The 16,557-nt window shown below is 42.2% G+C and overlaps 1 protein-coding gene across 8 annotated transcripts in view; it reads left to right on the top strand.

Annotated features, from left to right (window-relative positions):
• Positions 1–14,305, top strand: part of NUBPL (NUBP iron-sulfur cluster assembly factor, mitochondrial) — a 184,633-nt gene extending 170,328 nt beyond the window's left edge. For 6 of the 8 annotated variants that reach the window (XM_084791824.1, XM_084791820.1, XM_084791823.1 and 3 more), the window contains one exon: positions 1,630–1,883. In XM_084791824.1, coding sequence (XP_084647950.1) covers positions 1,630–1,692 — 63 coding nt within the window. In that variant the 3' untranslated portion in view covers positions 1,693–1,883. Of the gene's footprint in view, positions 1–1,629; positions 1,884–11,275 lie in introns of those variants that run through there. The other 2 variants (XR_014780930.1, XM_084791821.1) reach the window with 2 other exon arrangements.
• The last annotated feature ends 2,252 nt before the right edge of the window (positions 14,306–16,557 follow it).

Genomic DNA, 16,557 nt, shown 5'->3' with positions numbered 1-16,557 from the left:
AGAAACAGCCTAGGAGAGGACATCAAACTAGCCCAAGGCCCCTCAGCTAATCAAAAATGAAACCAAGCCTCCAGGCCCAGCCTGTGTGGCTCCACGGCCCCAGCTCCTCCGCCATGAGCTGCCCTGCCTCCTTCTCAATCTTAACATCTCACTGTGCTGCGAATGCAATTAGGACCAAAACGGATTCGTTGAAGTGATACAGCATTGCCCCAAAAAACATCAGTCTCAACAATTTTGTACAGATCAAAACCGTTGAAATCAGCACGTTCAGGAGCATCACAGCAAATGCCAATCTAATCATTACCTTGAGTGTGATGCGCTGGGAGGCTAAGTGCCACTGAAGAGCAAGGCTGAGTGTGAGAAGCTGAATTATTCTCGAGTCACCCAGACGTTTTGCTATTGTGGTAGGTTATGTCTCTAATTTAACATAGGCAAGTGCTAAATGGTTATGGAATGATGTCCTGGATCCAGCTGTGGGGCTAAGGCACAAATCATGATGTGTGACATATGCTTGTCATTCAGCAAACAGAGGCAGGGCCTCTCTGGAGTATGGAGGCTGGGGCCAAGAGGCTGGTCGCTGTGGCTCAAAGTCCAATTTGTCACCAGGTAGTCATAATGTTTTAGACAGTCTCCACCTGTCTAGGCCATGGTTTCCTCATGGGAAGGTGAGTATAGAATTTATCTCTGATAACCATGAGGTTAGGAAAAGCCTGGCAAATAGGAAGCTGGCTAATGTTTAATAATAGTGATAATATGCCTATAAATATATTGGAGTAGGAATTTCTGCTTTTACAAAATCTTAATATGGGTATGGTGGCACATGCTGAAGTTTTTGCACTGGGAAGGCTGAGGCAGGAGGATTATAAATTCAAGGCTAGTCTGGACTACATGGTGAAACCCTACCTCAAAAAAATAAAGTCGCACTGTTTCATGCTTCCTGTTTATGAGTAAGAGCAGTGGTTACCATTGCGCTTATTTAAGAGAATTCTCCAAGTTCAGATCTCGGGGTCAGTGCTGTAACCAGAACAAAGGGCTCCGTGCCAGCCTGCGTCTTCACATTGGTTCTTAGCAATACTCTGTGCTGGGAATCCCAGAGAAGGTGTATGTGCCACCGGAACCCGGAAGTGTTGAGAAGGCCCAGTTCACCTGGAGAACAGCTGCCGCGTGCTCAGTGCTGGTGTAGTGGACTATCCCAGGCAGAGTGGAAAATGCTTTCCAGAGAGAAAACATGGGTTGTAAGAAATAGCTCTCTTCCAATTGGCTAATTCCTTTTATGCCTAACAATAATTGGCAGGATCTATCTCAGGATTTCTCAAAGGAAGAAGGTCAGATTTTTATGCAACTCAATTAGGTTGTTAATTTGCTGACACTGGAATTAGAATTTGGAATACAGCAATTTCTCATATTGATTTTTTTTTCTTCAAACGTCACCTTCTAAGTACTTACCCTCAAATAGTGAGAGACCCTTTCTCCTTGGGCCTGGCTGCCATGTGCCTGCCCAGCCTTACCCTCACAGTTAGGAGTCTACACCCCAGCCTGCTGCTTTACAGATGGATTCAGCAGGCGTCCACGCTGAGCAGTTCAGGGGTCACCTGGGAAACATGGAACAATGAGTCTCTTTTCTTCCAGGCCAAAGCTTACCTGCACATTGCTTCGGAAGTGGTAAGGAGGCTGCAGCCACCTCCAGAATGATTCCCAAGTGCCCTGAAAAATGTCCTGGTGCCTCATAATCATGGACTGTCAAAATGAGCATTGCGGTAATGTGGAGTCCACGCAAACAGTGACAACCGTGATGACTTACTTTCATTTCTAAAGAAATAGTGTCTCATTTTCAGATTTGATTTGACAACCTATGACTCACAAATAAATTTTCTTGTATCTGTGCTGCCTGCTCTATCAGGGCTTTTGAAAGCTGGTGTGTGTGTGTGTGTGTGTGTGTGTGTGTGTGTGTGTGTGTGTGTGTGTAGCAGTGCTGACTCTGTAGTTGGGGTTTTGAAAGCCAGTGGATCAGCTGCACTGCACTCCTTTCACTGAACCATCTCTTGAGAAACTGTGACTTCATGAAGCTGCAGTCCCAGGCTTGGAGAGAACTGCTGAATCACGGCTAGTCACTCGGGGCCTTTACTAAATGTGTATGTGTGTAAGCATAACACCTTGCCACCAGGCGGTTTGGCTCTTGCCTGTAGTCCTGTCTTAAACATGTTCTTGTTGAAAAGGACTTCTACTTCACGTGGCGTAGACTTGCCCAGACTTGATGAATCTGAATGTCCAGGATGGGGCCGGGGCACGTAATGATTTTGATTATGATAATGTCTTAGTCAGTGTTACATTGCTATGGAAAGACACCATGACTATGGCAGTTCTTATAAAGGAAAGCATTTAGTTAGGATTGCTGACATTTCACAAGTTTTGTCCGTTATCATCATGGAGGAAAGCATGGTGGCACGCAGGCAGACATGGTGCTGGAAAGGCAGCTGAGAGTTCTGCATCCAGATCGGAAGGCAGCAGGTAAAGAGAGACAGTGGGCCTGGCTTGGGCTTGGAAACCCTAAGGTCCACCCCCAGTGACTCACTTCCTCCAACAGGGCCACAGCTACTGCAGCAAGGCCACACCTCCTCATCCCTGTCAAGTAGTGCCACTCCCTAGTGACCAAACATTCAAATATATGAGCCGCTGGAGGCCGTTGCTATTCAAACATAATAAGCTTAATAATAAAAATAACTTTTATCAAGTGATTTCTGTAGCCCTAAAATCTTTCATTTATACCAGTGGGCACTGCTCATTTAATCACTTTATGAATTAGAAATGGGGTATGAGAAAGGTGGGTGCCTTGTTGTAGGTAGGTTCCTGTTTCTAGCAGATGATGAAGCTGGGACTCAGCCACTTTGGTTAGTTTCCTGCTAGAGTCCTTCCTGGATGCAAAAGAGGGGCTTAGTATTCACTGTGGTCATGTCATCCCAGCCTCTTCCTTAGGAGTAGTTCGTGGTGTTTATGTTTCCAAGTATATACTTTGAGAAGCATGTGTCTTGTCTGATTGAAGTGCAGAGTCAAGGCCGTCCCAAGGCCGGTGGCTGTAAAACCGCAAGTATTGATGAGAGTGTGGGAGTACCTCCGTGGTTTATGGTCAGTTATACAGACGTGGTCTGCGTCCTCTGGCAAAACCTATGATGTCCTACGCTGCTGCTCTGTAAGTGGTAGCTAGAAAGTTAACCAAAGGGCAAAAACACCTTCAAACAAACAGCTACATGGACATAGCTAGCACCTTATATGGGAGAGGCAAAAAGTCAGGTTTTCTGCAATGAGTGGATGGTTAAATGGTTATAACACATCTATACCATGAAATGTTGCTCCATAGTTGAAAATGAGAAAACTGAAGATTTCGTGAGACAATCTCAAAAGACAGAGAACCATATGTTCTGCTTGTAAATGCTTTTGAAATGAAAAAGACAATAAATGAGCTTGCAGCCATGTAAAGAAAGGGCAGAGACAGAACGTTGAGTGTGACTATAAAAGAGCAACATGAGGGATGCCAGTAAGGATGGCGGTATTTCCCCCATGGAAGTACTGACGGTTGAACTTAGGGCTTCACACTTGCTAGGCAGGGGCTCTGCCATGGATCCATGTTGCTAGCCCTCCTTTTTCGCTTTCTCTTTGAGACAAGATCTCACTAAGTTTTCCAGGCGGACCTTCATCATGCTGTGTAAGCCGGGATGGCCGTGACCTTAGGTATCTGGCCTCAGCCAATGGCACAGCTGGACTACAGCCTGCACCGCTAGGCTGGGCTGGTGGGAGTCTTTTCCATTGTGCTTTGTATTGCTTTGTTGTAATTTTGTTTCCATGTCTTACTCACCGAAGGAGCTTGAGTTATGCGCACATGGAATCTCTGTTTTGCTTCTTAAAATGGCATGCAAATCTGTATTTACCTCAAAACAAAGTAAAACTTTAATTAAAAAAAATCTGTATCTAAGATGAAATGTGTGGGCCAAGTTATCTGTAGTAACTCCTGAAGAAAAACTGTTTGCCTTCCCTTCAGTGTTTGGGTTCCAGGCATCAGACTTGGCAGGGTTGGCAGGGTTGGCAGGAAGCACCTTTACCCACTGAGGCTTCTCACTGGTCCCAAAAGCTTTTTAAAAGGGTTGGTGGGAGCTGTTGTGCAATTAATACACAAAACCCCAAAGACGGGCACTTGAGATATTGCAGTGTTTCCTCCAAATCCTGCCGTTCTGAACTTCCCTGGACAGTGTCTTGGTGTCCGTGGATTTCTGCTGAATTATTTAAGAGCGGAACTGTTGACAGTTGTTGCTGATAGGTCATTGAGTTTTAGTTTGAAATCCCCCAAATATAAATGAGTTGGAGCAACTTTATGTACACTTCTGGCTTATTGAGCAGTCTCTTATGTAGCCCCTTGCCAGCGCTCTTGCCTGTTCCGTGTTGGAGTTGTATTGTTGGCTCTTTTGTCAGGTTTATGTGTTGGAGATTTCTTTTCCTGTTCTGTGACTTTCCTTTTCTTCTGACTTTTGTTAAACAAAAGATCTTCTACTGTTTCAACTTTACCATACTTTTTCCTCATTGTTGACGTTTGTGACATATCATAAGACCATGAAAACACTACTTTGGATGGATATGGGTGTTTGGTTTTATTGTTCTTCTTTTCCTTATGGACATCTATGGCAGTGCCTTTTCCTCGTTGCTGCCACCTTCTATAGAAAGCCAGTTGCTCCTTGTCCAGCCTCTATTCTAGTCCACTGGCTTGTTTGCCTTTGTGCCAGTTGTTTATCATTAGTGTGTTCATTAGGAACATTTTAGTAATCCATGATTCTTCCTTGCCTTCCCATATAAGTGCCTTCTGAGGTCCAAGGGCAGCAACAAAACTGGAAAGAATTTCAGTTTGGCTAAGGATGGGAGGAACAATGTCACAACCATACTTAACACAGGGAGGAAAAGTATATGAACCACAGAGTTTTCATTTTCTCAAAACCACTCAACAACTGAAGTTATGTAGGGACCCAGGCTGACCTTCAGACTCTAAGTGGGCATGTCCTGCCCATCAAAATGGCCCTCTGGGAGTTGCCACATCCTGTGATAAAAACACGTGGCTAACCATTGCAAGTTCTCTCCACTCCTTCCTTGGCCACACTTCCTAATATAATACACGTGGATTCACCTCAAAGAGGTGGCTTTCTTGTATTTCTTGTAATTTTTAGCAGAGTTTTGTTTTTGTAAATAGGATTTGCTATGTAGATAAGGCTGGCCTGGAGCTGGAAATCCTCCTGCCTCTGTATTCTGAGTGCTAGGACCTAAGAGTGATCATCGTTATCTGGTGCCTTCTTTTAAATCACTCTAAAAGGCAGCCATGTACATTAAGATGTGAGTGTATTGTGGTTTTATAACAAGTGAAAACAAAATATGTGGTAGTCACATGTGTGGCACAAATGGTTAGTGCTCGGGGAATACTACTTTAAGATACTTACATGAGAAGCTATGCTTGAAGGTATCTCAGGAATAATTAAAGCCAAACAGTATGGAGTTTAGAGCAACGACTAGCTTTTAAAAAATAAGATAAGCCAGTAGTAGAGATAAAATGGAATTCTTTAAAATGTACATACAAACAAATTTGATCCAAAAGCAAGCAGAAATAAAAATGCAAAATAGAAAATCAGTGGTGTGCTGATATGTTTTAACTCAAATGTGTGTACAACTTCAGTGGCCAAAACTGCCCAAGCATACTAATGAAAAGAAATTGTCAGACAGAATGAAAAGAAACACCTAGCTCTATACTGTCTAAAAGAAAGCCATCTGTCACCCATCCCTCTAACCACTCCCAACCCTGTCTCACTTTGTTGTCTGGACTGGTCTCTAACTCCTGGGCCCAAGTGTTCCTACCTTGAACCCCATGAGCAACCAAGGCTACAAGCACACAATACCATACCTGTGTTCTTATGGTTTTTACTAAATTCTTTGAGAATTTCATACTATGTACTTTGAACATGTTTATCCTCTGACCTCCCTTGTTCCAGCCCCTTCTTTTTTTTTTCCCTATAACCCATTGATTCCAATCTGTACTGTCCAGATATGAATGTGGGGTTGACCTGGAAGCCAACAACTGTCCACAGCACCTCAGTTAGAGATGGAGGCTCATGAACCCTTTCTACTCTATACTGGAATATTAACTGGCTTGAGCTAAATATAGAATACAAACAGATTAAGAGAAAAAGATGACAAGGGTATAAACAGATTAAGAGAAAAAGATGACAAGGGAATACCATGTAAACATTAATCAAAAGACAAGTGAAGTGACTTTAGTATAATCAGATACCAGATAGATTTCATAGAATAGATTTCATGAAATCTATAATTAGATTTCAGAGCAAGGAGTGTTACCAGGGATGAGGAAAGGCACCATGTAATGATAAAGGTGCTGTAGCCAAAAAGATACTATAATCCTAAATCTGTGCCCAGGTAACAAAACAGTCTTCAAATACAGAAGTCATGATTTGGTAAACTAATCATAAATAAATTCACAATTGTGTAGTTGGGAATTTTAATACTCTGCTTGTAGTAATCAATGGAGAAGAACGAAGAATTGGTGAACACTGAAAAGCCGACAGTCTTTAACAGTCAGCAATTATAGGTCACTCTAGTCCCAAACACCAAATATGTATGACTTTCTTAGGCAAGCAGAACACTTATCATGGTGAACCATATGGCATGTTTAGAACAACCTCATTTAAAACAATTCTTTTCTCAATTCTAAATTGTCCATGAGTCAAAAGGCAGAAGTAAAGTTATAAAACGTGTTGAACTGACTAGAGATGACCCATGTTGGTGAGATGTAGCATGAACTTTATGATATGATTTCTATTCAAAAGGAAGAAGGTGCATCCGTGAAGTAACCTTCATCTTAGTGACCTAGAGACAAGTACAAATTAAACCCAAAGCAGCAGAGGAAAGGGAAGGAAGATGAAGTTGGGAAGAAAAGCTATAAGGGAAATACTGAAATCAGATGTTGGCATTTTGAAAGGATGAACAAAATCAATAAGCTGTAGGCAGATTCATTAAGAAGAGAGAGGACGAAGACATGAACCACCCAATCAGGAATGAACAAGGTGGTGCCAAGGTGCTACCGTTAATTTAAAAAAAATAGGAGCTCTTACCAACTTTATGCCTGTAAACTTAGCAACTTGGTGAAATAGATAAATACCGTGAAAGAAGTTATCAAAGCTCCTTCCAAAAATAAATAACCTGAACAGTGTAAATCAGAAGTAAAACTTCAGGCCTCGATGGCATCACTGAAAGTCTACCCAACAGTGAAGGAGCAAACAGGACCAGTTCTAGACTCAGGACTTCAGAAAGCAGGGAAGGAAGCAGATCCCTGCTCACTTTGGAAGCTGCCCTTGACCTGATGCTCAAGCTTGTCATAGATAGCACAAGAACTCAGCCAAATGCTTCTCGGAAATACAAGCACAAAATTCCGCAGACAGGACAGGGTTCAGCTGGCAAAGGCCCCTTGCCTTGCCAGCCTGACAACCAGAACTCAATCTTGGAACCCAAACAAAGGTGGATGGAAGGGAATGACTCCACAGAGCTGTCCTCGCGCCTGTACATGCTCACTGTGGCCTGCGCGTCCCTCCCCAAACACACACATCATATAATAATAACAACAACAGCAGCTGTAATAAACCTTAGGAAAAAACCTTTAGTTGATTCCGGCATCATACTTAAAGAGAGAGGTGTATGACTGTAATGGTAATGTTAATTTTCGGCTAGGTAGACTCTGGAGTCATCTTGGAGACAGCCCTCTAGGCGCGCCTGTGCAGGAGTATCGGGATTCATTCACTGAAGTGGGGAGACCTGCCCACTGTGGGCCACGCCATTCTCTGCCTGGGGTCCTGGACTATGGAAGAGGAGAAAGGGAGCTCTATGAACAACAGCATGCGTTCGTTGCTCTCTGCTTCCTGACTGGTGTCGTGTGACCAGCGTCAAGCTCCTGCACCTTGACTCTCTCATCATGATGGATTATACCCCCGAACCGTGAGCCACATGAGCCCTTCCTCCCTGCGTTGCTCTGTCAGGATATTTCATCACAGCAACAGGAAAAGAAAGCAAGACGATAACCAGGAGTGTGTTTGCTTTCCTTTTGTTAAATGGCAATAAAAGGTTGACCAATATTTGAAAGTCAACCAGCTTAAACAAACAGGATAAACTAGAATGGTCTAAGAAAGAAATGCCATGTTTATCCCAATAGATACCAACATAGCATATGATGAAAGCCCCTCGTTATTTTATATAAAAAATATTCAGCAATGTAGAAATAGAAGACTCTAGGGTTTTACTTTGAGAGTGTATGATCTGGCGCAACAACTTACTTTCACATGTATTATTTTTTACACGATTTGGGTTAAAGTTTCCAGTCAGTACCAAGGCTTTATGGCTTGTGTCTATAATCTCAGTAGTTGGGAAGGCAAGGTAAGCGATCACCACAAGTTCAAGTCAACTACATTCCAGGCTAGTAGGCTTCAGAGTGAGACCCTGCCTCAGATTTTTTTTCCTTAGAGTCTAGTGACCAAAGAACTTCAGACATTTTCCTAATTTAAAAGCTCACATTTAAACAACATTTAAGCCCAGTCATCAGTTTCAATTTCCTGGAAGTGCCTGAAAGCTTTGTTGAACTCAAATACCTGAGACTTATAAACTGTGGGTCATGGCCCCACTTGGGGCCACATAACTAAATGTGGGTGTTATAGAAGAATTGGCAATAAGTGCCTGAATGTACAACAATGAGAAATTAATTCAAACTCTAGCACATAATGACGCCGGAGCATGTCCAGCAGTGCTCGCCTGCTGCATGGCACTTCTCTGCAGCCTTGGTTCTGAGCAGTGAGTACACTTTGCTTTGCACACACCATCACCCACACAGAACCACAGTATGCTGCACAAAACATTGTATGTTATAGTTACAGTGGTTTTACTATGCATACCAAGGTTTTGGTCTTAAACAATAATTACAGAAAATGAAGACTTAATATTTTCCTATCATTCCTCAGCATGTATTAAATTACTAATTTTTGGATTACATTGGGCTAGAATGTTTGATTTTTAAAAATTTTCTACTTGAGTTTTGTTGACAAGTTTCATGTTTTAAAAGTTGAATGGATATTAAACCAGGTGTGGTGGCACAAGCCTTTAATCCTAGCACTTGGGAGGCAGAGGCAGGCAGATTGCTGTGAGTTCAAGGCCAGCGTGGTCTACAAAGCAAGTACAGGACAGCCAAGGCTACACAGAGAAACCTTGTCTCAAAAAACCAAAAAAAAAAAAAAAGTTGAATGAATTTTGTCTTGAGATTAAGACAGAATTTCTAGTGGTTTCTGAGATAGATCTAAACATACACAAGTGTGCTGTTTTGTACTGCACACTTGTGTTCGGTGTCCTTCTTGGCACTAACAATTCTAAGTCAGATATTAACCCACTCTGGGAAATGTTGAAGATGCTTGTGGTGGTTTGAACGAGAGCCCCCTTACACTCACACATTTGAATGCTCGTTTCTCGCTTGAGCTCTCAGCTCCCGCTCCAGCACCACGCCTGCCTGCTGCTATGCTCCCCGCCATGACGATCATGAATAACCCTGCAATTAAGTGCTTTCTTTATAAGTTGCTTTGGTCATAGTCTCTTCACACCAGGTGAGCAGTAACTGAGACAGCGCCTATGTCCTGGAGTACCAGGTATTCAGCCATAATTCCTGTAAAAACAGACAAACCCGCTCAGCTCATTCACATGTAAATTCACTTTCAAAATCTTTGTTACACTCTAAAACTATATATAGCAAAGAATTGTTTAAAATAAACATATTTATTGTGTTACCAGTAAATGTCTGATTTGTATACCTGTTGGCTTTGGTTTTTTTTTTTTTTTTTTATCTGTATACCTCGAGTCACATAAAATTATATTGGGTGAAAGGGACCACACATGGAAATAGCTGAGGCAAACTGGTCCGTGTGTTCATGATGTGTCACATTTCTAGCTCTGTGATGTTAGTCGTGGTTATAACTTGATTAGAATCACCATGGACGCAAATCTTCGGACATTTCTATTAGGGTTTATCGAGAATAGGCTAATTGAGGTGGGAAAACTCACCTAAAATTTTGGACAGTACCATTCCATGGCCTGGAGTCCCTGGATGACTGAAAGGACAGCGTGAGCTGGGCATAGCAGCCATCTGTCTCTGCTTCCTGGGTGAGAGTCAAGAACTCGCCCGGCGCACCTGCCGTTGTTACTTCCTCACTGAGACCTTTGAGCTGTGCGTCAAAATAAATCCTTCTTTATGTTGTTTTTGCCAAGTATTTTGTCCCAGGAACAAGAAAAATAACTAATATCAACTCATTCATTGAAAAGGACCATTTTCTCCTCGAAGGTCAAGCTAGTAACAACTGATAAATTGGTTAATAAAAAATGGATTTTGTTTTGTTTGGCTTATTTGCTTGCTACTGGATCTTGGCTGTGTCACCCACACTGGCCTCAAACTTCTGATCATTTTATGTCACCCTCCCAAGTGCTGGGATTATAGCCATCAGCCACCACACCCAATTGAAAAAAAAAGGATTTTAATACAAAATAGTATTATTTATTTAAAAGACAAAAAGAAGTCTTTACTGATGCTTATCATTTTTAACCCTTCATATATACTGAAAGTTTAGCAGTTGATCTTTGTTTTACCTTACCAATACCCGTCGCCTTTGGTAATTTGTGTCTTGAACATCAGTTGGACATTTAGAGTAACATCAGGGTCTTTTATCAAATACACACAGCTAAAATGATTTTCATTTCATTTTAATTGATGAATAAGATGAAAGCAATAAATTACCTTCAACTATATCTGTTCCAGCCATGAAGCCACTTTGGAGAGCATGGGTGTTGCAGCTGCTGAGCTGTTGTTTCAACATTATCTCTCACACTGTGCCTAATGGGCTTTAATTAGGGTTCACACGGTTGTTTCTTATCATCTCTTCAGATGGAGAACTCTACAGATGCAGTGTAAAGCTCTATGGGAACATATTATTACGCTGTCTCTGTGATGAAGGTGGTGTTGAACTATGCTGTAAGACTCACTTGCAAACAAATTCCATTAAACATTGGCTTCCTCTTGTAGCTTCTTAATCACTGCTGCTCATGTAGGTTAAATACAACAGAGAGTCCACATACCCAGACTCAAGATTCTGTAACTGCAGCCAGAGAATGGCGATAGTGACCCATCTAAGGTGCATTTATTTTTTTTTAAAAGAATCATTGGAAATATTTCTTCAGCTCTATACTTCATCCCAGGAAACACATCCTTTAAATGAGGACATCAAGCTATCAGAAGTGAAGTCAAATTTAAAAGTAATGAGCTGAAGTTTGCCTTCTAGGATCTTCATTGTTAAAGGAAGTGGACTGAAGAAAGACCTAGAATTAGGCTTGAAGAATGGTGGCTTGAGTACGCAGAAGGGATAGTGCAAAGAAATGCAGGCTGTTGGAATGTGCTGGAAATCACAGGTAAAGAGGAGCTTTAGAGAAACCAGCCCACTGAGAGGCAGTTTCTTATCTGCAGTTAATGGCATGTCACATGATGAAGAGCAGCTAGAATATATAGAGCATCAAGTTAAGCTTGACCTTGACACAAGGATAACCCTAAGATTTAACACACACACACACACACACACACACACACACACACACACACACACATATGTATAAGTCATGCATGGTTGTGCATGCCATAATCGCAGTGCTTGGGAGACTGAGACTTAACGTCTAGTCTGGACTACATAGTAAGATATTTCAACATTTTAAAACAGATTTATTTATCTATTCATTTGAGTGTGTGTGTGTGTGTGTGTGTGTGTGTGTGTGTGCGCGCGCGCGCACGCACGCACGCGCTCTTGTGTGAGGGCTGCACATGCTTGTGTTTACCTCTAATTCACCACCTGTTCTATTTGAGGTAAGTTCTTTCTCTGACTCTGCTCCCCTTGGAGCTTCATTTACAGTGTGTGTGTGTGTGTGTGTGTGTGTGTGTGTGTGTGTGTGTCTGTGTGTGTGTGTGTGCTCTTGTGTGAGGGCTGCACATGCTTGTGTTTACCTCTAATTCACCACCTATTCTATTTGAGGTAAGTTCTTTCTCTGACTCTGCTCCCCTTGGAGCTTCATTTACAGGGTGTGTGTGTCTGTGTGTCTGTGTGTCTGTGTGTGTGTGTGTGTGTGTTGCTCAGCTTATTACATGGTGTGCTGCCCATCTTATAGCATGGGTATGGTGCCCAGCTTATTGCATGGGTGTGGCGCCCAGTTTATTACATGGGTGTGGTGCTCAGCTTGTTACATGGGAGCTAGGATCAGAGCTTTGGTTCTGGTGGTCACATAGCAAGTACTCTTAACTTATGAGCCATCTCTCTAGATCCTCAAAAAGTTTTATATTTATAATGCATGCCTTTGAAATCAAATTTAAAGGCTTTTCATTAAATGTAATTCTCCATTTTAAAAATGCCTAATATATTGATTTTATTTTTTATGTGAAGGACAAAGGTCTAAGAATCCAGAAATCTAGCCTTACTGGAAATATATTATAATTAGACATTTTGGTTTGATGTAGGGTTAGAAGACTGAAAAAATAGAAAACCTAGGAATAGTTTATGCACTTTGAACACTTGAGCTATGACAAAATGGTATTGCTGAGGCATGTATAAAGAAAATGAGCCCTGTCTCACGCTATGTAAAATCAATGTTTAAGGCAAAGATTTAAAGCCCCAAAAATATAGGAGAACTTTATGACTATGGGAAAGAGGGATCCCTTAAATGGGTTACAAAAGACACTGACCGTGAAAGAAGAGATTCCATCACAGTGAAGATGCCTTTTCAGTAGAAGAAAACAAAGTGAGCACACTGGACACAGAATAATTCAAGAACACTTGTAAGGTAATAGAGGAAAAAATTTATTTCAACTGAAAACTAATCAATTGCAGTGAATAGTGTTTCATAAAAAACTTGGACAGCTAGTAAGCATAAGAAAAACTCGGTTCCAGGAGAAATCATGCAAATGAAAACCACTGAGATACCCTTTCACACCCACTAGATGCTAAAAATCCATAAGTCTGAGCAAGGGAAGGGAAAGATGTGACTTGTCAGGGATGCAGAAAGAACACTGTTGAAATGCTGCAGTCAGGCCTGTAACCACTCTGTTCCTGGGACACCTGCACATGCTTACCCATGTCACTCGAAGACACCTGTAATGTTTATGGCAGCACTGCTGAAAGTTGCGACGTCCTGCGCACAGCCCAGCTTTCTGCTGCTATTGTTTGAACATGTGTGCTGTCCTCTATTAGGCTGTAGTTTTGGTGCCTCCAAGGGTCCATTGTGATAGATGGTCTGGTCCACAGAGGGCACTGTTGGGGGAGGGCCACAGTCACTGGGGATGGTGACTGGGGATGGAGGTGCCTTCACGCTATAGTTCTTGTGGCCCTTCTTGGTAGCTCTCCAGCACTAGGCACCCGCTTCACTCACTCACTCCTGCCACTGCTGTCTCATAGAATGTTACGCTGCTAAGAGATAAGCCGATGGAGGTGCCAGGCCCTTGAGCTTCCAAAACTGAGCTAAGTAAGCATGTTTCCTTGTAAGTTGTCTGTTTCATGTATTTCACTATAGTGACCAAAACCTGATGAATGGATGCTTCCGAATTCATATGTTAACATCCTAATTCCCAGAGGGACAGTATCGAGAGGTAGGGCTTCTGGCAGTTGGTTAAGTCACAAGGACTCCAGGGGGTTTAGTGCCTTGTGGAGAGATCCCACCATTTGAGGTTACAGTGCAGTCTACAAAACTCAACATGTCTCAGAAAGCTCCTGAGATGTAAACACTCAGAAATACCCCTCCCCAGAGTTATGCAGACAGCAAACAACTATTAGCAAGGAGACTCCAGTTGCCTCCAAGTTGTGCATGGAGTTTCAGGTATGCAGCTTTCATGGAAATGGTTATCAATTTTTCCAATCCTACAACCCTTTAATACAATTTCTTGTGTTGTGGTGACCCCCAATCATAAAACTTTCATTGTTACTTCATCACTGTAATTTTGCTGTTGTTATGAATTGTAATATAAAAATGTGTTTTCTGATAGTCTTAGGCAACCCCTGTGAAAAGGTCAATTGACCCAGAGGTTGAGAACCACTGTTCCATAGGATGTCACCTATGCTTTCAGTGACACATCTACCTTTGATTCATTTATACTCCTGTAACTAACCCCTCACCAAAACTCCTGTAACTCTAATAAATTCACTGATGCCCCAAACTTTGGTGGAATGGTTAGTCTAGTCTGCCCTGCCATTGGTTCCTGTCTGGCATGAGACGACATTTGTTCACGCCTCCCAGGCAAAGCTGCACCACATCGTGTAATTCCACAGCCTCCCACCTCTTCCGGGTCCTTGCTGTCTCAGTTGCAGCCTTGTGATGGATTCTGCTGGTCTTGTCATTGATTGCCAGCCTCTTGTGCCATCACTAGCATCTCATTCCCTATATATAGTTCTCTTTCTAAACTTTCTTTTAAAAAAATACAACTTCTATAAGGCAGGTCAGAGTCAAGAACTTATGAGTGCCAATTTCTTGGTAATCTTACAAAGGTAAACAATAATGTGCATGTTTTAGTGAAAATTGCAGCATTCCTCATTTGCTTCTTTATTCCAGTGCAGACCATTTGTGTTGCCTCATTCTCATGTGTGTGTGTGTGTGTGTGTGTGTGTGTGTGTACACAGGTTGTGTAAACACATATGTTCATGGGAGTCTGGAGGCCAGGTAATCCTAATGCTTCTGTTTCCCACCCCCAAATAACTGGTATCTGATTTCATGGTCTGGCTTGCTTCTGATGCACTCTTACATGGTTTTATTATTTATCATTCCTTTATGTTGTAAATTTCTTATCACACATATATGAACACAGACATTATTTGGATTTAAATTTTATAAAATGATATGTTGTAAATAGTGTAACAGTAAGTAAACAGTTTTCTTTTTGTTCCTGAGAGTCACTCTTTATTTTTGCTTGTTGTTTTTTGTTTTTCGAGACAGGGTTGCTCTTGGCTGTCCTGGATTTGCTTTGTAGACCAGGCTGGCCTTGAACTCACAGAAATCTGCCTTGCCTCTGCCTCTGGAGTGCTGGAATCACAGGCGTGAGTCACCATGCCCGGCTCATTCCTTCTTTAAAAGTACCACTGGTTGGGGCTGAAGAGGTGTTTCAGAGATGAAGCAACTGGCTGCTCTTGCAGAGGGCCCGGGGTTCAATTCCCAATATTCATGTGGCTCACAAATGTTTGTAACTCCAGTTTCAGGGACTTGGGTGTCCTTTTCTATCCTCTGAAGGCACCAGGCATACATGTGGTACACAGACATATATGCAGACAAAACTCTCAGACACATAAAAATACAAATTTAAAGTTCCCCTGGTGTGAAGTGTTGTGTGTGACCCTTACAGTGGGTCTACCCACTCTCCTGTCACCAGATGTCTTAGTCTGTTTAAGATGCAGAGATTAGAAATTAGAGGCTGAGAAGTCCAAAATAAAGCTGTTTGGCAACTGGAGTCTCCTTGCTAATAGTTGTTTGCTGTCTGCATAACTCTGGGGAGGGGTATTTCTGAGTGTTTACGTCTCAGGAGCTTTCTGAGACATGTTGAGTTTTGTTTACTTCCTGATCTTGGAGCCTTTGTGGGCCTCTCTCCAGGATGGAATATTTTGATTTGGAGGACAATGTTACACAGTATTCCAGCTTTTCCTCAAACTCTTGCATCCTTTCTATCTCTTCTTCCATGAGTGCTCCCTGAGCCTTGAAGAGTATGGTATAGATGTCAGGTTATTTTCCTCAATCTATGGCTGACCAGTTACGAGTCTGCAGAACACCTTTGATGCCTGATTGGTACTGACAGCAACAATGATTGATAGGTATAAGCAATCTGTTTAGAAAACAGATTGATAAGCCTATCATAGCAATTCAAGTAAATATTACCAGTTGCTTTTCCAGTGGGTTCTATGACCTCCCCAGTCATGAGCTTTTTCTGTGTCTTAAAATACAATATATGAGTTCCTTCCTATATAACAGGCCTTACATCCCATTGTGAAACAGTTATCTGTACCCATAACAGCTATGCCACTGTTGCACCCGTGGGTACATCTTGCCTAACATGTAGCACACAGTGTCTATAACTAAGTAGGACTATTGAAAACACTCCCCTCACAGCTCTTACGGTACCTTCTGGTACTGTGAAAGCCAGCCACCAGGAAGGAGCTTCTCATTCAATCCTGTCTTGCTTTCTCCATGTCCTATAGCCCAAACATGTGAGGTTGTGATGGTATAAATAGAAATGGCCCCATAGGCTCATATATTTGAATGCTTGGTCATTAGGAAGTAGTGCTATTTGACAGGCATTAGGAGGTGTGGCCTGGTTGGAGAAAGTGTGTCACTGGGGGTGGGCTTTCAAATGCTTAAGTTAGGCCCAGTGTCTCTCTTCCTGTTGCCTGCTGATCTGGATATAGAACTCTCAGTTACCTCTCCAGC

Source organism: Acomys minous, assembly GCF_964271855.1.
Source record: "Acomys minous genome assembly, chromosome: 8".
Lineage (NCBI taxonomy): Eukaryota > Metazoa > Chordata > Mammalia > Rodentia > Muridae > Acomys > Acomys minous.
The sequence above is the reverse complement of the archived record's forward strand: the minus strand, read 5'-3'. Positions and strand labels throughout refer to the sequence as shown.